Source organism: Phaseolus vulgaris, chromosome 1 (genome assembly GCF_000499845.2).
Source record: "Phaseolus vulgaris cultivar G19833 chromosome 1, P. vulgaris v2.0, whole genome shotgun sequence".
Classification (NCBI taxonomy): Eukaryota; Viridiplantae; Streptophyta; class Magnoliopsida; order Fabales; family Fabaceae; genus Phaseolus; species Phaseolus vulgaris.
In genome coordinates this window covers 46,544,649-46,560,962 of record NC_023759.2, presented here as the reverse complement: position 1 = coordinate 46,560,962, position 16,314 = coordinate 46,544,649, and the positions used below count along the sequence as shown (strand labels likewise).

Genomic DNA, 16,314 nt, shown 5'->3' with positions numbered 1-16,314 from the left:
ATAGTGAACTTATTTTCTAAATAATTTTATATTCATTCATTTTTCACATATTATAAAGTTGTTGAATTTAACAATAAATCTCAAAGACATATTGATGGGATAATACAAATTGACAAATGAGCTTGTGAGAATACTTATGGAGTGGGATCTGTGGGAAGAAAGGTTGTCTGGACCTCTTGGAAAAATGTGTATTAAGCATGTGAGGCTGGTGCTCTCGATATCATTTATCTAAAAAAATTTAACTTAATATTATTTCATAAATGGATTTGACATTTGGGTATCTTAAATCAATTTGAAAATTGTTTTTTATGAAATTACGAAATACAAATAATTTAATAAAATGAGAAATTATTATAAGAGTAAAATGAAAAAGAAAAATAGATAGAAAAAAAAATCCTTTTTATATATAGATATAAATAAGTAAATAAAATTTAACATAAAATCCAAAACTAATAAAAGTTAAGATTTATTGAAGAGAAACAACAACAAAAAAGTAAATGTTATTATGAAAATTTTAAAATTAGAAAAGTACCAAATAATAATAAAGCTTAAGATCATAAAATGTAGAATAAAAATATCTTCACAATGGGAATTGTAAAAAAAACACATAACTAAGGCAATGTTATAAAAACCCACCTAAACTAGCCGAAAGAACCAATCATAGCTAGTTGTTGAATAAAAATATTATAAAATAAATGTATCTCAAATCTCAATTTTTACATCAAATTGATCTAAATGAAGATCCAACAAATTTCTAAGAGAATCGATTTGCTGAGTTTAAAAAAAATTCATCTTACAATTTTTGTTACAAATATAGCCAATTCTAATTTGATACCATTAATCTAAGGTGGTTTTTAATTGATTATAAGAGTTTACATAGTAAGTCATCATATAATTAAACTCTTAAAACTAACTGTTCGAACATTAGATGTTAATAAAAAATATTTGTACCCAAAAAATGTATTAAAAATATAATGGAACATGTCACGTTACAGCAAATTCATCCGACTCAGCAAATTTTCCTTTATTCTATAATGTAAATCCAATGGTATACAAAGTAATTAACTTATAAAAAAATCTAAAAGTTGAAGAAGAATCAACAAATATTTCTTCATGGTTGGGTAGAAACAATGTAGAACAGAGAACCTAGTTCATAAATTCCCTACAATTAGGGGCTTTACAGAGACAGGGCACCTTCAGTTCATCCGGTTCATCTACATCAAACAAGTAATTATACCTGTTGCAACATTAAAACACAAAAAATCATGTTAGTCTCATTAACATCTTTATTCCTAAAAATAAGGCATTATTATATATCATGTTTGTCACTTTCAGTTCAGTATGCATGATTCCTTATATGCACAAACCATAAAAATATACAAACACAACAAAACCTACGTTAGTTCTTCACCAGCTGTAACAATGGTCTTCGCAATAAGCACAATCCGATTCTCCTCACCACTCAAGCACATAATCCTTGCAAAGCAGTTTGGCATGCACTGTAACAGGACAGGTTGATTCATAAAAAAAAATCATAAACAAATAATTCATCATTGAACATCAACAATTCCCACATTTTTTTAGCGCCATAGAGGAACTAAAGTACATGAAATCAGTTCTAGCTTACCAAAGTCCAAAGACAAGATTCATCGGAATAACTTACAGAATGGTTTATTATACGTGCAATATTGCCCTTATCCGTTGCATCAATCATCACTTCATCACTAATCTTGAACAACTGCATAGTTTATATCATTTGGTATTTAGATCGCAGTACGATGAATCCCAACGTTAACGCTAAGCATCTATGATAAAAAATTGAACATGAACTAGGGGGACAAACGGAACATCATAGAATAGGTAGAACACCAAAGTTGAAGTCACAAATCCCCATGTCCCCCAACTAAAAGGTTTAGCTTTGGCAGTTTGACTATCTTGGAAAGGGAGAGAGAATGAATTCACATATTTAGAACACATGAAAAATGGAACTGTGTAACCCTCAATATTTAAGACCCAAGTAGAATTAATGAGAATAAAATGGGCTATTTATCTAAAACCAAATCTTGATAAATCTCAATACTTATAGGATTTCTATATAAAAAGCCCTTTAAAAAGTTGGGATAAAAAACAATCAATTTATCATTTTTCATGTGAAGCAGACAGCAAGCAAAAGCACACAAAATTTGAGTTACCAATCAAATGAATCTCATTATTTTATCAGAATAAGGCAGCACACAGAAAGTGTCTGGGTGTATATAGTACAATACTGACAGATATAAAAAAACAAGATACTCACATAACAATCTTTGCCTTCTGAACGATACTTTGCTTCCCTTAGGTCTGCAATACTACGTCGTACCTGCTCACCACGATATTCAACAACCTGCAGACACGCATAAAAAACTTTTGCATATTGTCCTTCAAGGAAACAGGGTAAGTACTTATCCAACAATGGGCCATCTTAAATTAATACTGTTACCATTTCTCCTTCTTGTAAATCTCTACGAGCAAAGAGGCCCCATCCATGAATTCCTGATTTTCCTAAGCAAACTCTTTGGTTTTCTGTCTTCTGCGACCCCAAAACATTTAAGGTTGAATATAACAAGGCAAAAAAAAACGGACAGAATGTTAATTTGAAAATAAAAGTTAAGTTTTAATTTGACCAAATGGAAAGACTAACTAACCCGTAAATGATGAAGACGTTCCTTAAGAGAAGAAAATTCACGAGATTGAGCATCCTGTCACAGAACAACATTTCAAGTTAGGAAAAAAAATCTACCAAATGTGAAAAAAGATCCTGTGGTACAGTCACAGCTCAAAAAGACTGGTTGCCCATTTCAAAAGCAATAGGTCGAACACCAAAAAAATATTACCTTAATGCCATTCAATAGAGTTACTTCAGTTAAAGAGTGAATCTTTGGCCCCCCAAGCAAGTGAATTGTAGGCGCAACAGTCTTCTGGCAATATTAGGGGAAATAAATTGAATTACACCAAACTAAACTGATTAGATAATGCAAAGTAGATAACTAGACTTTTTTACCTTTTAGGTATATAATTTAGAAAAAATACTTAAACGAATAGATCTTTAAAAAATTACATGGTATATATATAGGTCGAATTTTAAAATGAGACTATTTTTTTTTGTTTTAATCATGTTTTAAAATAAGATTTCTATTATTTTAAAAAAATAAAATCATCATAAAATCACAATTTTTCTATTAAAATTTGTGTTCTTAAAGATGATTTCCTTTTGTTAGAAATTGCGTTTTAAAATATAACTTATATACTTCAATTTTGAGTTCATAAAGATTTTAGAATGTAAAAATCCCAAATAACCCATTTACACCAAATCCAGATTATAGTATTTAGTTTTGGATGCAGCTGAACTACCGGAAGGAACTATGATATGACCATAAAACAAAAAGCTATAAAATTTCATACAATTTCACGGCCACAATAGAATGTTCTAAAGCACCTTATTGGAAGACCTTTCGTACACCCGAGTGCGGGCAGCAGATAGTGGATCAATCTCATGAATTTCTGAGTTTGAAGGTTCAAGAAGTTCTATATTTTTTGTGGAAGCCAGACTTGATCCCCTGAAGCACCTCGGGTGATTATGAAGCGAAATTGACGGTGAGAATACCTCCATGGGTGTATGCACAACTAGTCCCGAATCTGGGTTTGGGAGCCTAAAATGATATATGAACACTCTTAAAAAAATCACATGGAAAATAAGTCATTGTCCTTTAGTGACCAGAGCCCAAACCTGTGAGTTGCACAGTATATCAGCGTCTTCGTTGTTGTAGTCCCATTCTTTTCTGTCGAATGCAACTGTAAATTTAAACAAAATAAATATTTCTCCCCAGAAGTGGTAATCATCATACAATTAAATGCTTCCTAGAACCTTACTTATTATGGAAAGCTTGATGAAGCAAGTTAAGAGGAAAAAAACAAGTAATTTTACAACTTTGGTTTGTTCATATTCCAAAGGACCATTAAACTTACTTCCATGATATATCCCATTCTTGACGCGCATGTCACATGAAAATGTGTAGCACATTTGCAACAACTTATACAGGAACCGTGGCTTTGTTTACAGATCACGCAAGTCTGCCATCAAAATAGACACGAAACGTTAAACAATGAAACCAATCTAGAAGTATAGCACACCCAAATCCAGCAAAAAAAGGGGGAAACAAAATGGTAAATAACAACCTAACCACCATGTTACCGATCAATATGAATAAAATCATGGGGGAAGAGTGTGTGTATTTCTATTGAATTGAAGGTAGAAGATTATACTATGTAAGTTCTGGCTATTATTGTATTGTTGGTGTGTCATTTATGTTGAGTAGAAAATGTTTTGTAAAACTAATATTTTAAAGAACGGTTTCTTTGATGAGATGAGAAATTACCAAAATAAAAAATTGCATTGTATGATTGTAAATTTTTTATATATTAATGAATGTATTATCTGCATGGATATCAAAAGAAGCACAAAGTTCTAAAGGTACTGCTAGAAAGAATATTGTAGGCTTGCAGAAACCACTTGATAATGAACGTAGACATTTCAGTCCAATGTCATACCTTCGAAAAGGAATTACGAGGAATCTTAAGGATTCCAGTGGCCGGTTCCATTGCCTCATGATTTTGGAAAAGAACTTCAGGCTGAAACCAAGCGCATGTGACATGAACCCACAACATCTCAACATCAGTTGGCTTCAAAGCCCCACCTGCAAATCATTTTCCCCGTATTGTAAAAGCAGATTAGCAATTGATCGCGGCCAACAATAATGAGGGAAAAACAGTCATTGAAATGGTCAGTGGACAGTGCTAGGACTTTAGATGGCATGTAGAAAGTTCAAATTTTATCAGATTTCCCCGAAGAGAATTTTCCTAAACTTTGCAAAAAGGAACAAGATTAATTGCATTCATAAATTGGTGTAGAGATTAAAGATCAAACAAAATCAAGCCAATCTAGGTATACATGAGTAGTCCATTTCTTGGTGAAAAATTAGTGTATCCGATCCATGGCTTGCTACTGTCGTAGTAAAGTAATAACATCAGCCTATACAACAAAAAATACTCGGTGTAAATAAGTACCTTTTACTGGGCAGAGGCAACACTCTCTCTCAACATCAGGAGTTTCACAAACTCTACAAACCCAGGAAGTAAAGTCCTGAACATTCTTTACCCCATAACATTCTTGGTGGACAGCCATTTGGCACCTGCACAATAAACAAATGCACATAACATAATTGACGGTTCATCCAATGAGTTAGAAATGAAACTTTTTCATATCCATCATAACATGAACAATGATGACAACACCTGTTACAGATGATAATTTTGTTATATTCCCAATCTTCCACCCATCTGCAAACGGCACATCTTTCTGTTGTCCATTTTGCATAAACTGGCTCGTACTTCTCTGAAAAAAATAAGGTAAAAACAAAATAAGTTTCTCCCTTTCCAAGATATATTCAACAAGACATGTGACTTCGACGTGTCCTAACACCTGATCCCGTGATAGAAATTGATGCTTCAATATGTAAAGGTTTATAAGAATCAGAAATTCACCTTGCAAAAAGGAGAGAATTTGCTGCTGATCTAACTGCGGGGGAACTCCAGCTGAAGCATTGTGTTCAGTGATCTGAAGTAAATATTATTATAGTTAAAAGAAAAGAAAGAAACACGTTATAAGAAAAAATAAAGGCACTATATACACACATTACAGCACAATAGCTGCGTAATTGAAAATTGGGAGATGTTTGAAATAAAAGAGATGTAAACACCAGACAGAAGTGAAGTAATCCAAGTGAGTAAAAAATTTCATCAATGTGGATACAAAAAACAACCAACACACAATTCACGGGAAAAGAATTGTCATGCATCTAGTATGACAAGAACTGCCACAGACCCATTTTATTAGCGGTTGAGTTGTGCCTTCTACTTTCACGCTATGTTTCCATTTTTTGGCTTTGCAACCTGCATGCCTTTCCCATTCAGTAAGTGTATGCTTCCTTGAACCACACAAGCCGCAATTGCACATAACCCTGCAAGAAAATTTAATAAAAATAAGCTATATTAATTTCCTCTTGAATGACATAATAGGTTTAATCATCAAAAGTTCTTAACTGGTTCCCAGATCGAACATAGGTTTGCTTGTGAACCTATCTAAAAAAGTTAATCATAGTTTCATCCTCGTAATATACAAAAGTGTGTTGAAGACTTACAAATGAAGCTTTGGAATATAAATTCCTTTCATGCCATTGCATATCACCGCAAGATTTTCAAGTAATACAAGTTTTTGACTATTCTCCATTGATCTATGTAGAAAAATATCACATCATATTCAGAGAATAAAATCAAAATGTCTGAAGTCACTCAAAAATGTGGTAGAGGAAAAAATAAATAATTTCTACATACATCTTTTTTGACTTGTGCCCATGTGATGTTGATAATTTACAATTGAATTTTCCCTTGCAATCGGGGCAATAATAATCCATATTTTCTAGATCCTGCATTAAGAAACTAGTCAGTCTTATAAAAAAATTATCAAAGAGATCAGAATGAAGTGTCACCACACACACACGATACCTTGAAAAGTTTACTGGAAATATTGTCACACTCAGCATGCACCCAGACGTTACAACCATCACAACATACCTGACAGAATTTAACCACGCAGGCCACCAGATCTCAAAAAAATATTTCTTTTGTAGAAATAATTAATAAAATCTAATAGATACATTAAGAAAGTAGACAATCTCACCCAATTTCCCCCATCTGAATGGTGCCAAATCATTTTGCAAATGCCACAATATTGTTTCCATTTTATTAACTGTTGTAACAGAACCCCAATAAAGGTAATCAAATTTCAGCAACTAATTTATACACTCAAGAAATTCAAAACATCTACACAGAACAGTGACAGAACCTTTGCACAGGACTTGCAATAGTGCTGAGGAGCACAACTTGAATCCTTAATCTTCTTCATGGTTTTACATGGCAACGTCAAACCACAGCCAGCACAAGACAGTGTACTCTACATAATTTATTCACAGGAAAAAAATCTAGAATTAACCAAACTCTTAAAGATTTAAAAGATTAATGGACTAAAAATAATTCTTACTCTGATACAGATGTATGGGAAGAGATTGAAGGCTTAAAAAAGCTTTCAGCAAAATAAGGAAAGAAAAAAGTTTACCTAAACCGGCCAACTAATTCCGAATTTACACAATATATTGAACACTATGTGAATCAGTTTCCAAAATCATGATAATGTATACCATTTAGCTATAGCCTATAGGACAATGAATCAACAAATACAAAGGTTTATGTTGAAAAATACAATGTGGTAACCTTAAATGTTACAGATTTTTATTTCATAACCAGGAATGTATAGGAAATATACTTTTGCACAGACAGTATGACATAATGCTACAATATTGTAAGTATGTCATCATATCAAAGATTAAAACTCAGTCTCTCACGCCTATACAGTTATTCCTGTTATATATCATATGAAAAGACAACAAGAAAACATTTTAAAGGAAACTGCATGATTTTTTCTTTCAACAATGATACAAGTCTAATACATATTTCGTTATATTTTTTTCTTACAACAATGATACGAGGTGTATCTTTTTTCATTTACACACAACAAGAGTAGAACTACATAAAAGCGTGGCTATCCACACAGATTTGCACACATTGGCACTTAAAATTCATACACATAAAATTAAAGGACCCTACCAACATACATAACCAAACATGTCCTACCATCTAATTATCACTCATGGTTTACTTCACATGCTGGGCTAAAAATCTCTTAACTTTGGAGTAACCGATACCATTGAAAATTCCTAGTCCACATTGATTTTGCATGTTGGATCCAAGTACAGCATGCTTAACTTAAAGTAAGGAGTGACTACATAAGAGACTAGCTTAAATATCATTAAGCAATGCAGTGCAGCCTTTGTAATCTATATTGCAAGCTCACCACATTACTAGACCTCTTTCTTAAGATGAATGAAGCTTATAAATGTTCTTAACGCAATACAAAGGTGAAAGATATAAAATTACCTGGTCTTGATAGGAAAACCGGTGGTCAACCCGGGAATCTGCACCCACCATATTTTGCTCAGCTTCCAAGTGTAAGTCCAAAATGCCATCTTCTGCCAACATTGCCTCCTCCATTGCCTTGTGAAAGTCACTTGCTTTACTTTTGTACAACTTGATCTGGTCCTGGAATCTGAACAGCAGCAAATTTAGTAAGTAAATACAACACATTTTTGCAGAAACAACTGCAGCCCATACACACCTGTCCATGAATTCCCAGAAGGAGAATATCATCCCCTGCTTCACCCAAGCATAGTCCTGTCCACCATCATTTCTTAGAAATATTTAAACACAAACTAAAACTATAATCTATGAACACACATTACACAGATAAAGTAAAGACTTAGTGCATGTTTGATTACTTTTAAGTTTTGAAAAAATCTAAAACAATTCTACATAACTCAAGAAACAATTTCTCAACCCAAATATGAGTTTTAAAAACCAAAAAGCAGAAAAAGCTCCAGTGTAATACTTTCTCATCTCCTGTTTTAGTCTTGTTTGATATTTTCCTGAATTTGTCTTTGCAATCTGTTTAGTTACCTTTTGAAAACAAAAAAACAGTTTTTTTTAATAGAAATCAAACAATCCTTACCCTTCTCTTCCCATTTTTTGAGTAACCAAAAAACATAACACAAAGTGAAGAAGGGACACAACAACTTATGACTGATTTGGGAGCTCGAAGGAAAGGATCAATGACTACAGCAGGCCAAGCAGGATGGGTCTTCCCGCATTTTGCCCAAACTATATCACCCAAGCAAAAATCCTCCAATCTGCAAACATCTCTCTTCCTTTTCCCATTTTCATTCACACATTCAACATCTCTCTTCCTTTTCCCACTTCCATTCACACATTCAGCATCGGAACTTAGTCCAGGTACACCATTACTCTTTTCTTTAACCAACAAAGAACGACCCCCATTAACTGTCTTTTTAACAGTCTTAACTGAGTACTCAGAATCTCTTAGCTCAGCAGAACATGGAAAACAAGGAGAATCTAGCTCACTACCCATGATAGCAACGTCTTGTAAAGTATTCCTATCCTCCTTTACAGACCCTAACCGGTTGTAAAGAACAGAATCGTTAAACCTGCAAGGAAGCTTCTTGGCGCGACCCCTGGAAGACTGAAGTTGAATGGCACGAACCCCTTCCGCTTCTTCTGATTGGGGCAAATCTCTAATTGTGCCATTGGAATCCACTGAATTTGAATTTGAATTGGACGCTTCTCCGGATCCAGAGACTCCTTCAGCAGAACAAACCCCATTTAATCTCGACATCTGCTGAATCTCCGAATTCCCTAGTTTTTCTGACTTTAAGGATTTCCGCTTTGGAATTGCAGTTTTCATACTCCGCTTAATAATCATCTTAAGAACCCTAAAATGCAGACCTTTGAATAAGAAAGAGGAAGCTCTGACTGTGAGTGTCTATAACACCCAAAAATATGGATCTGTGTAAACCTAGTAAAGGAACAAAGATTGTTCATATATAACTACAAAAAGGTTTCTGTTAAAATATGTTTACGTAGTCTATTTGATTTGATTATAGGAAGAAATATACATTGGGAGGTAATGGCTGATGGTGGTTTTATGAGATTTGAAGAAAGTAGAGAGGGAAAAGCCGAAATAAAATTGAGAAGAAAAAATACTGAAATTAAATTGAGAAAAAGCGCGAATTCTCAATTTTCTTGATTGATTGATGGCGCCAACATTTGAGGGTTACTATAGTTTTTTCAGTTACATATTCCTCTACACTTAATACAGAATTTAAATATAAATAATATAAAATGAGTTTTGTTTTTTTAGGAAAAAGTTTCCATATTTGTATAATTTAGTGGGATTAAAGAGAATCACAGATAACATACTAGAAAATATTTATTGAATTTAGAAAATCAAGAAAAAAAATCATAAAATTAACCCAAAATATAATACACTGAAGACATTTTTTTAAACTAGTTCATATGATCAATAACTTTAAAACCACAGTAACAACACGACGTTATTTTACAAATGACATATTTTAAATAAAATATAACATATAATTTTAATCTAACAAATTTAGTAAAAAGAAAATCAAAATGTAGAACAATAAATATTACATATTACCACAAAAAACACATGGAGAAAAATATTTAGTACAGTTTTCATACACTGAAAAATACATATTACTCACTAAAAATCTAAACATTTCAAATAAGTATACTACAGGTAACAAATTAATCAAACATCATGGAATGATTTTATATTAATAAATCAATATAGAGATATACTTTTCATTTTTATTGAGAATTGGATTTTAAGTGTAGTTCAAGCTCATGGTTTGCACTCATTCTAATAGCAGGTGGCATGTTAAGACCAACAGTCTCTCATTACGATAGGTTTTAAATGAATATAATATTATATTGAAAAAATGGACTTTAATTCAAACTCAATCTCGTAAAACTGACTTAGAGGATGAGGTTTGCACCCACTTATATATTATGAAATGTCATGATCTCTAGTCGATATAGAACCTGCAACAATGTTTCTCAATAGTTCATTATTTTCTTAGAGTCGCATTCAAAGTGTTTTAAGTCATCTACCATTCTTTCCATTTCTCTTAATATTTCTACTAAATGTTCATTTTATAATATATCAAATGACAAAAAAACTTAAAAACATAATAGATTATACTCCAAAAACCTCTAAAAATGTTTTTAACATAAATTGTTTCATACAAGAGTACTGACGAACTCAACATGGAGCATTTAGTGTACCCAAGAATATGTGAATCCTTAGCTACTGTGTATTTTGTCTTTCTTCCTCGTGCATTCTTTGACATATACTAAAATATCCATCATATCTCCTTTGTATTTGACCTTCTTATTGGCCTATTCCATTAATAAATATTGTCTTCTATTTAAGACTGATTATCTGGGATCCCCTAATTCACGTTGATTTGACATTAATATCCTTAAATACTCAAATTGACAGACAATCTGCTTGGAGGCAACATCAAACTCGGCTCATGACACTACAGTCTATAACCTTAAGCACAAGCCAATAAGACTAAGTTTAAGTCAAAGTAAAGTCGCTATGATCACCAGTTGACCCACATATATCTCATTTAGGATTGACCCACGACACAACATAAACCTTAAACTTCGAACAAAAATCAAAAGTTACATTACATACTCCAACACTTAAACTACTTGTTATTTCTCTTATTGTATTATTTGTACTTTTATTCTCTTGCATCTCGATTAACTAAAAAAATATGTAAATTAACTTAAAACATACTCGTACAATCATTACAAATATATTTTGAAATTTAAATCCTAAAATTGAACAATCTTCAAATAATTTTTTTAATTAAAACATACTCGTATAATCCATTTAAGACATACCACTTAATTCTTAATTTGTCGATTATTACTCTTTTTCTATCGTAATCGTCGTCTTTCTCTTATTTTTGTTACCGGATAACAAAAGAACACAAAAATCATTTGAAACATATTCACAAAGCTTCAAAATATTTTTTTGGTATAAACCCTAAACCCCAAAATTAAAGCAACTAAAAAATATTTCATCTATTGACAACATCATGTGACATTAACACAAACAAGACTAGAGAAAATAAATCATTAAAAAATCTACATAATTAAGGCTGAGATCCTACCTTAGATCTTCAGTGTTGTCGTCGATGATAAGCAAATTTTATGAATTAGAACTCAGTCTTAAACATATGAATTCAAGTTAACACTCGATGGACAATTTTATTTTACTTGTCATAGCCACTAAAACATGTTGAGAATTTATAGTGAGAAGGCATTGTTGAAAAGTAGGGTTAACACATTTATTATATATAATTTAAATAAATATATAAATATTAGCAAATAATAAGTATGAGCATTTAAAAATAAAATAATAAATTATTGTTAACATCATTCATTCAAAATATACAGAAATAATATAAATGTGAATTTAAAATAATTAATAAAATTTAAATTTTTGAAATATTTTAAAAACGTGTTGGTTTTATAATGGAGGTTCAAATAAGGCTTCAAAAACATTTGTAAAAAGCTTTGGACAAATAGTTTTTTCAAAATACAAAAGATTGATCATTTAGTAAAGTAAAACATACGTGTTAAAGGTTAGACAATAATAAGATAGTTTACTAATACCTCTTAAAAGTTTTAATAGTTCAATTGATTACAACATATATTCTTACCAACTCTTTTTGTCTCCACAAGTACAACAAACTACTCTTAGATTAATTATCTTAATCTCACCCATTATTAATAATCCAAGTATTATTTCACATTAAATTTCTTTTATATTTTCAAATGTATTATTCCCAACTTCTAAACAAAAATACGTAAAGGAAATACAATGTCAGTTTTTTAAAGGATATATTAAAAAACCCCATTAGATACATAAAAAGAAATTCATGGGAATTCGATATGATTGAATGGTGTTTGAAAAAATATTAAATATGTATTATAAGTTTTTTTACTTTCGTTTTAAAAAAGTATAATTAAGAGTTTTATTATCTCTATCAATAGATGGATAAATTCAGATGATTGGTTGAAAGTGCGATACAAGACATTTAAAAATTAGTCAAGAAAGAATATTTGATCAAACATCATTGTAAATATTTAATGTGAGTTTGTTCACTTAAACGAGGTGAAAAAATATATAAAAAAAAATATTTGCTTAAGGTGATTTTTCGCTCATTTAAAAAAAAAAATAGTGTTGATCACTCAAGTTAAGAGATTCATAGATAAAAAAATTGTAGATCTATTTTTTTGTTCATTATAATTATTATACACAGATACAAGATAGATATGAATATGCTCTACTTAATTCTTGATAAGTTAAGATTTCTCAGAACAACTTTTATCTATCGAAAATTAATCTTTAATGAGAAGTGACTATTTTTTCTTTTTAAACTCAATCTCGTATAAACAAACATCTGATTTTAATTTATCAATAATTTATTTCAATCATATCACTCTTCTTATTGGCTTTGAAAAATGTTTTTAAACCTAATATATTCGAAAGAATACTTTATTAGAATTAATATTATAATTATAATGTTTTTAATTAAACATCTTCTAAAAGTATTGTTCTACACTGTTGATTAATTGATTATCACTTACAAATGATTAAAGTTATAATAACTAATTTGAGACTTGAATAATTTAATAAGTGTTATAATTGAGATTTATCATTATAGATTTTTTTAAAGTAATTTAAACGAAGAGTGACATTATAAAACTCAACCTTAACATCTACATATCGAAATTTATCAAATCACATCCATTTAATTTGTCTTTCATTTGTTCAAACAACCAATTCAACTTAAATTTTGATTTCTTTATCTTTAAATTACAAAATTATACAATGATTCGTCAATTGTTTTTACTTGTTCCTGAAATAAAAAGAATTTAATTTGTTCCTTAATAACATATTGACAAAAGATATGCTTTCTTTGATTTGATATATATGTTTTTAAGTATAAAACAACAAATGTCCTTAGTTTCTAATGAATAAAGATAACAATTTGTTTCGATATAAAACAGTTACTATTATATCTTTATCTTCTAGGCCTGATTTTTTTTACATCTTTATTTATTATCTTCATATTTTTATTTTCTATTATTATTTTTTTATTTATAAAAAATATGTAAAAACTTAAATCGACGAGAGAAACTCTTTAACAATAAAACAACGCTAATTATTGAAGATTCAATACTTTAATTTAAAAATTCGCTTTACATGAACATTGTATACTTACAAAATTTTTGCAACAATGCATTACAACTTTTTCTAGAAAAGTTGAATATATTCCTTTAAAAAATATGTTTCCTATTGTATTCTAAGATACATAATGAATACCAAAATAAGTATTAAAGTTAGTACCTAAGAAGTGTATAGAAGAAGGTACAAGTATTTTTAAATGGGAGTAAGAGAATGGATGCAAGAAAGCATTAGAGTGAACTTAGAAATATGGGCTAGGAATAATCAAAGCCCAATATTCATTCGGATCAGCCCATTCACTGTTATTACAATATTGTCAACTTAGTGCATGTTCAAAATCGTTAAATACTTTTTATTATCAATTAAAATTGATTAAAAATATAGAATTAATAACTTTGATTTTGTAATGAAACTTTCTCATAATTTGACAGATTTTAATACATTTAAATAAATAAATAAAAATGCATGAAAAATACATGTCACTGACATTTTTACGGTTGATATTATTATTATTTTTATTAAAACGTACTAACTGGAAAATACAGATTTAGTAGAGAAGAATTGCTTTGAAAGTTTCTAATATATTTTTAATTTTTTTTATCGTTTAAAATTATTAAAAAAAATAACATTTTAAAGGCTTTACAACTTATCTAATATAATAACTCTCCTGATTTTATAATAAATTTTAAACAATAGAAAAAGATGTTAAAAAAATAAAGACAAACTAACAACTTTTGAATTTACGCATATGCGCCCAACCAAGTATACTTGAATTTTTAAAAAAAGTTAGAGTGAAATAATTAATATTTACAAAAATAATTTCTATTAAATACACAATTTTTATTTTTTTTTGCTTTTAATCAAATACACTAAAAGGTAAAATAATCGAAAATTACCATCGTCTAAATGTAGATTACTAACCAAATTCAATTGAGATTTGTGATTATTCATCGATTAAGATGAAATTCAGGGATTAACATTATCATGAACCCTAGCATTTGTTAGCTTAAGCATTACAAAACCTCTTGAATGAGCATCTGAATCCGTCATCTTCGGTTACAGGATCCAACCCTCTTTCCACATCAGCCACCTCAATCACTATATCCAAAGTCTTTCTCGGACACGCAATTAGGGGACCCAAAGACGAAGAGCAACCCTCGTCCGCTTCGGAAACCGGAACCGAACCGGGTTCAGCGTCAGAGCAAGCCGTGGCTGGTTGGACCGGGGTTCGGCAGAGAGGACACGTGGAGTGAGAGGCGAACCAGGCGTCGATGCAGTCGGCGTGGAAACCGTGGTTACAGTTTGGGAGCGCGCGGACTTTATCGCCGTCGGCGAACTCCGACAGGCAGACGGCGCAGTCCTGGAGAGAGCGGTGGACGGCGGCGGAGAAGGAAAAAGTGGGGAGGGACTTGATGACGGAAGGATCGAGACAGGGCTCGGCGGAGGAAGTGGTCGGAAGGGAATGAGACAAGAGAGCGCGGCGGCGACGGCGGCAGAAGCGGACGTAGGTGTTGAACATAATGATGAGGATTGTGAGAACGAATAGGAGAATGGCAGTGCCCACCATAACCTTGCCGTTATGAGCGTACTTGGATTCAATGTCTGGCTCCATACCCATGATTGAGAAGAAGAGTGAAGACTTAGATTGTTGAAAGAGAAGAAGAGTGAACACTTTGATGTTGAAACAGTGCGTGTGTAAGGAGCGATCTTTATGTTCTGTTTGGATCAAATCGATATCTGCCACTACTGCGTATATATAATCTGTGCAACCACTCGTTCATTGGTCATCTATTTATTACTATTTTTAAATTTTATATTCTTATCAAAGGTCCATCATAATTTTATTTCAATTTCACTTGCAATGTTTATCTGTCATTTTTATTTATTTAGGAATGAAGATTCTTCAAAACTCTTATTTTTATTCCATTCTAATCAAACTATCTAAAATCTCTTGAAGACTGAAAAGAAAAAAAGACAATAGTAAACATGCTGAATATAAAAGAAATAAAGAAAAAAAAACTATTTCCAATTTTTCCATGTGATCTGGTTGACTGTTTCTTCGAGTATCTCAAGAAAGAGAAATCCAAAGAGATATGATCATACATTATGATTCTGATGATGGTGCGTGTTCCAACCTAACTTCTTAACGATTATTCCCAAACATAATTAATTTCTACCATTTTTTACTAAAATATAAATCTTATCTTTCCAAATCAAGTTATTCCACCCCTCACTCTATTATGAAAATATAAATCTTATCTTTCCAAATCAAGTTCTTCCGCTCATCACTTTATTATGAATTAAACTTTAAGTCTAATTCAATTCCATAAAATTGTTCATGGAATGAGGTTTGCACTAACAGGCTTGTGCGTGGGACAACATATTATGAGTGATCCGATAACAGCCTGATAACGGATGACACGATAGACCTAACAAACACTAATTAGGATAGAGTT

The 16,314-nt window shown here is 31.3% G+C and overlaps 2 protein-coding genes across 3 annotated transcripts; both read right to left on the bottom strand.

The window, feature by feature from the left end:
* Positions 1–903: 903 nt before the first annotated feature.
* LOC137814755 (histone-lysine N-methyltransferase ATX3-like) lies at positions 904–9,830 on the bottom strand. Of its 2 annotated transcripts, none has more exons than XM_068617647.1 (23): positions 8,717–9,830; positions 8,327–8,382; positions 8,089–8,257; positions 6,941–7,048; positions 6,776–6,844; positions 6,601–6,669; positions 6,430–6,521; positions 6,237–6,329; positions 5,921–6,056; positions 5,581–5,653; positions 5,332–5,431; positions 5,104–5,228; positions 4,588–4,733; positions 4,006–4,110; positions 3,767–3,831; positions 3,476–3,689; positions 2,874–2,957; positions 2,685–2,738; positions 2,480–2,569; positions 2,297–2,383; positions 1,664–1,738; positions 1,399–1,499; positions 904–1,237 (listed from the first exon to the last, which is right to left on the bottom strand). In XM_068617647.1, the coding sequence occupies exons 1-23, from the start codon at positions 9,482–9,484 to the stop codon at positions 1,147–1,149; spliced, it is 2,970 nt and encodes a 989-aa protein (XP_068473748.1). In that variant the 5' UTR covers positions 9,485–9,830; the 3' UTR covers positions 904–1,146. The 2 variants fall into 2 exon arrangements, with proteins under 2 accessions (XP_068473748.1, XP_068473749.1); XM_068617648.1 differs by having other exon boundaries at positions 2,874–2,954.
* Positions 9,831–14,771: 4,941 nt separating this feature from the next.
* Positions 14,772–15,692, bottom strand: LOC137814754 (RING-H2 finger protein ATL5-like). The gene has a single exon (XM_068617646.1). It carries the CDS (start codon positions 15,474–15,476, stop codon positions 14,865–14,867), a length of 612 nt encoding a protein of 203 aa, XP_068473747.1. The 5' UTR covers positions 15,477–15,692; the 3' UTR covers positions 14,772–14,864.
* Between the last annotated feature and the right edge of the window lie 622 nt (positions 15,693–16,314).

What these genes read in the sequence shown, in the direction of transcription:
- LOC137814755 (XM_068617647.1), bottom strand. Translation starts at nt 9,484, where the DNA reads ATGATTATTAAGCGGAGTATGAAAACTGCAATTCCAAAGCGGAAATCC. An exon ending in CTCAACCGCTAATAAAATGG is followed by an intron (nt 5,654 to 5,920) that starts GTCTGTGGCAGT and finishes TATTTACTTCAG; the next exon opens with ATCACTGAACACAATGCTTC. An exon ending in ACGAAAGGTCTTCCAATAAG is followed by an intron (nt 2,958 to 3,475) that starts GTGCTTTAGAAC and finishes TAATATTGCCAG; the next exon opens with AAGACTGTTGCGCCTACAAT.
- LOC137814754 (XM_068617646.1), bottom strand. Translation starts at nt 15,476, where the DNA reads ATGGGTATGGAGCCAGACATTGAATCCAAGTACGCTCATAACGGCAAG.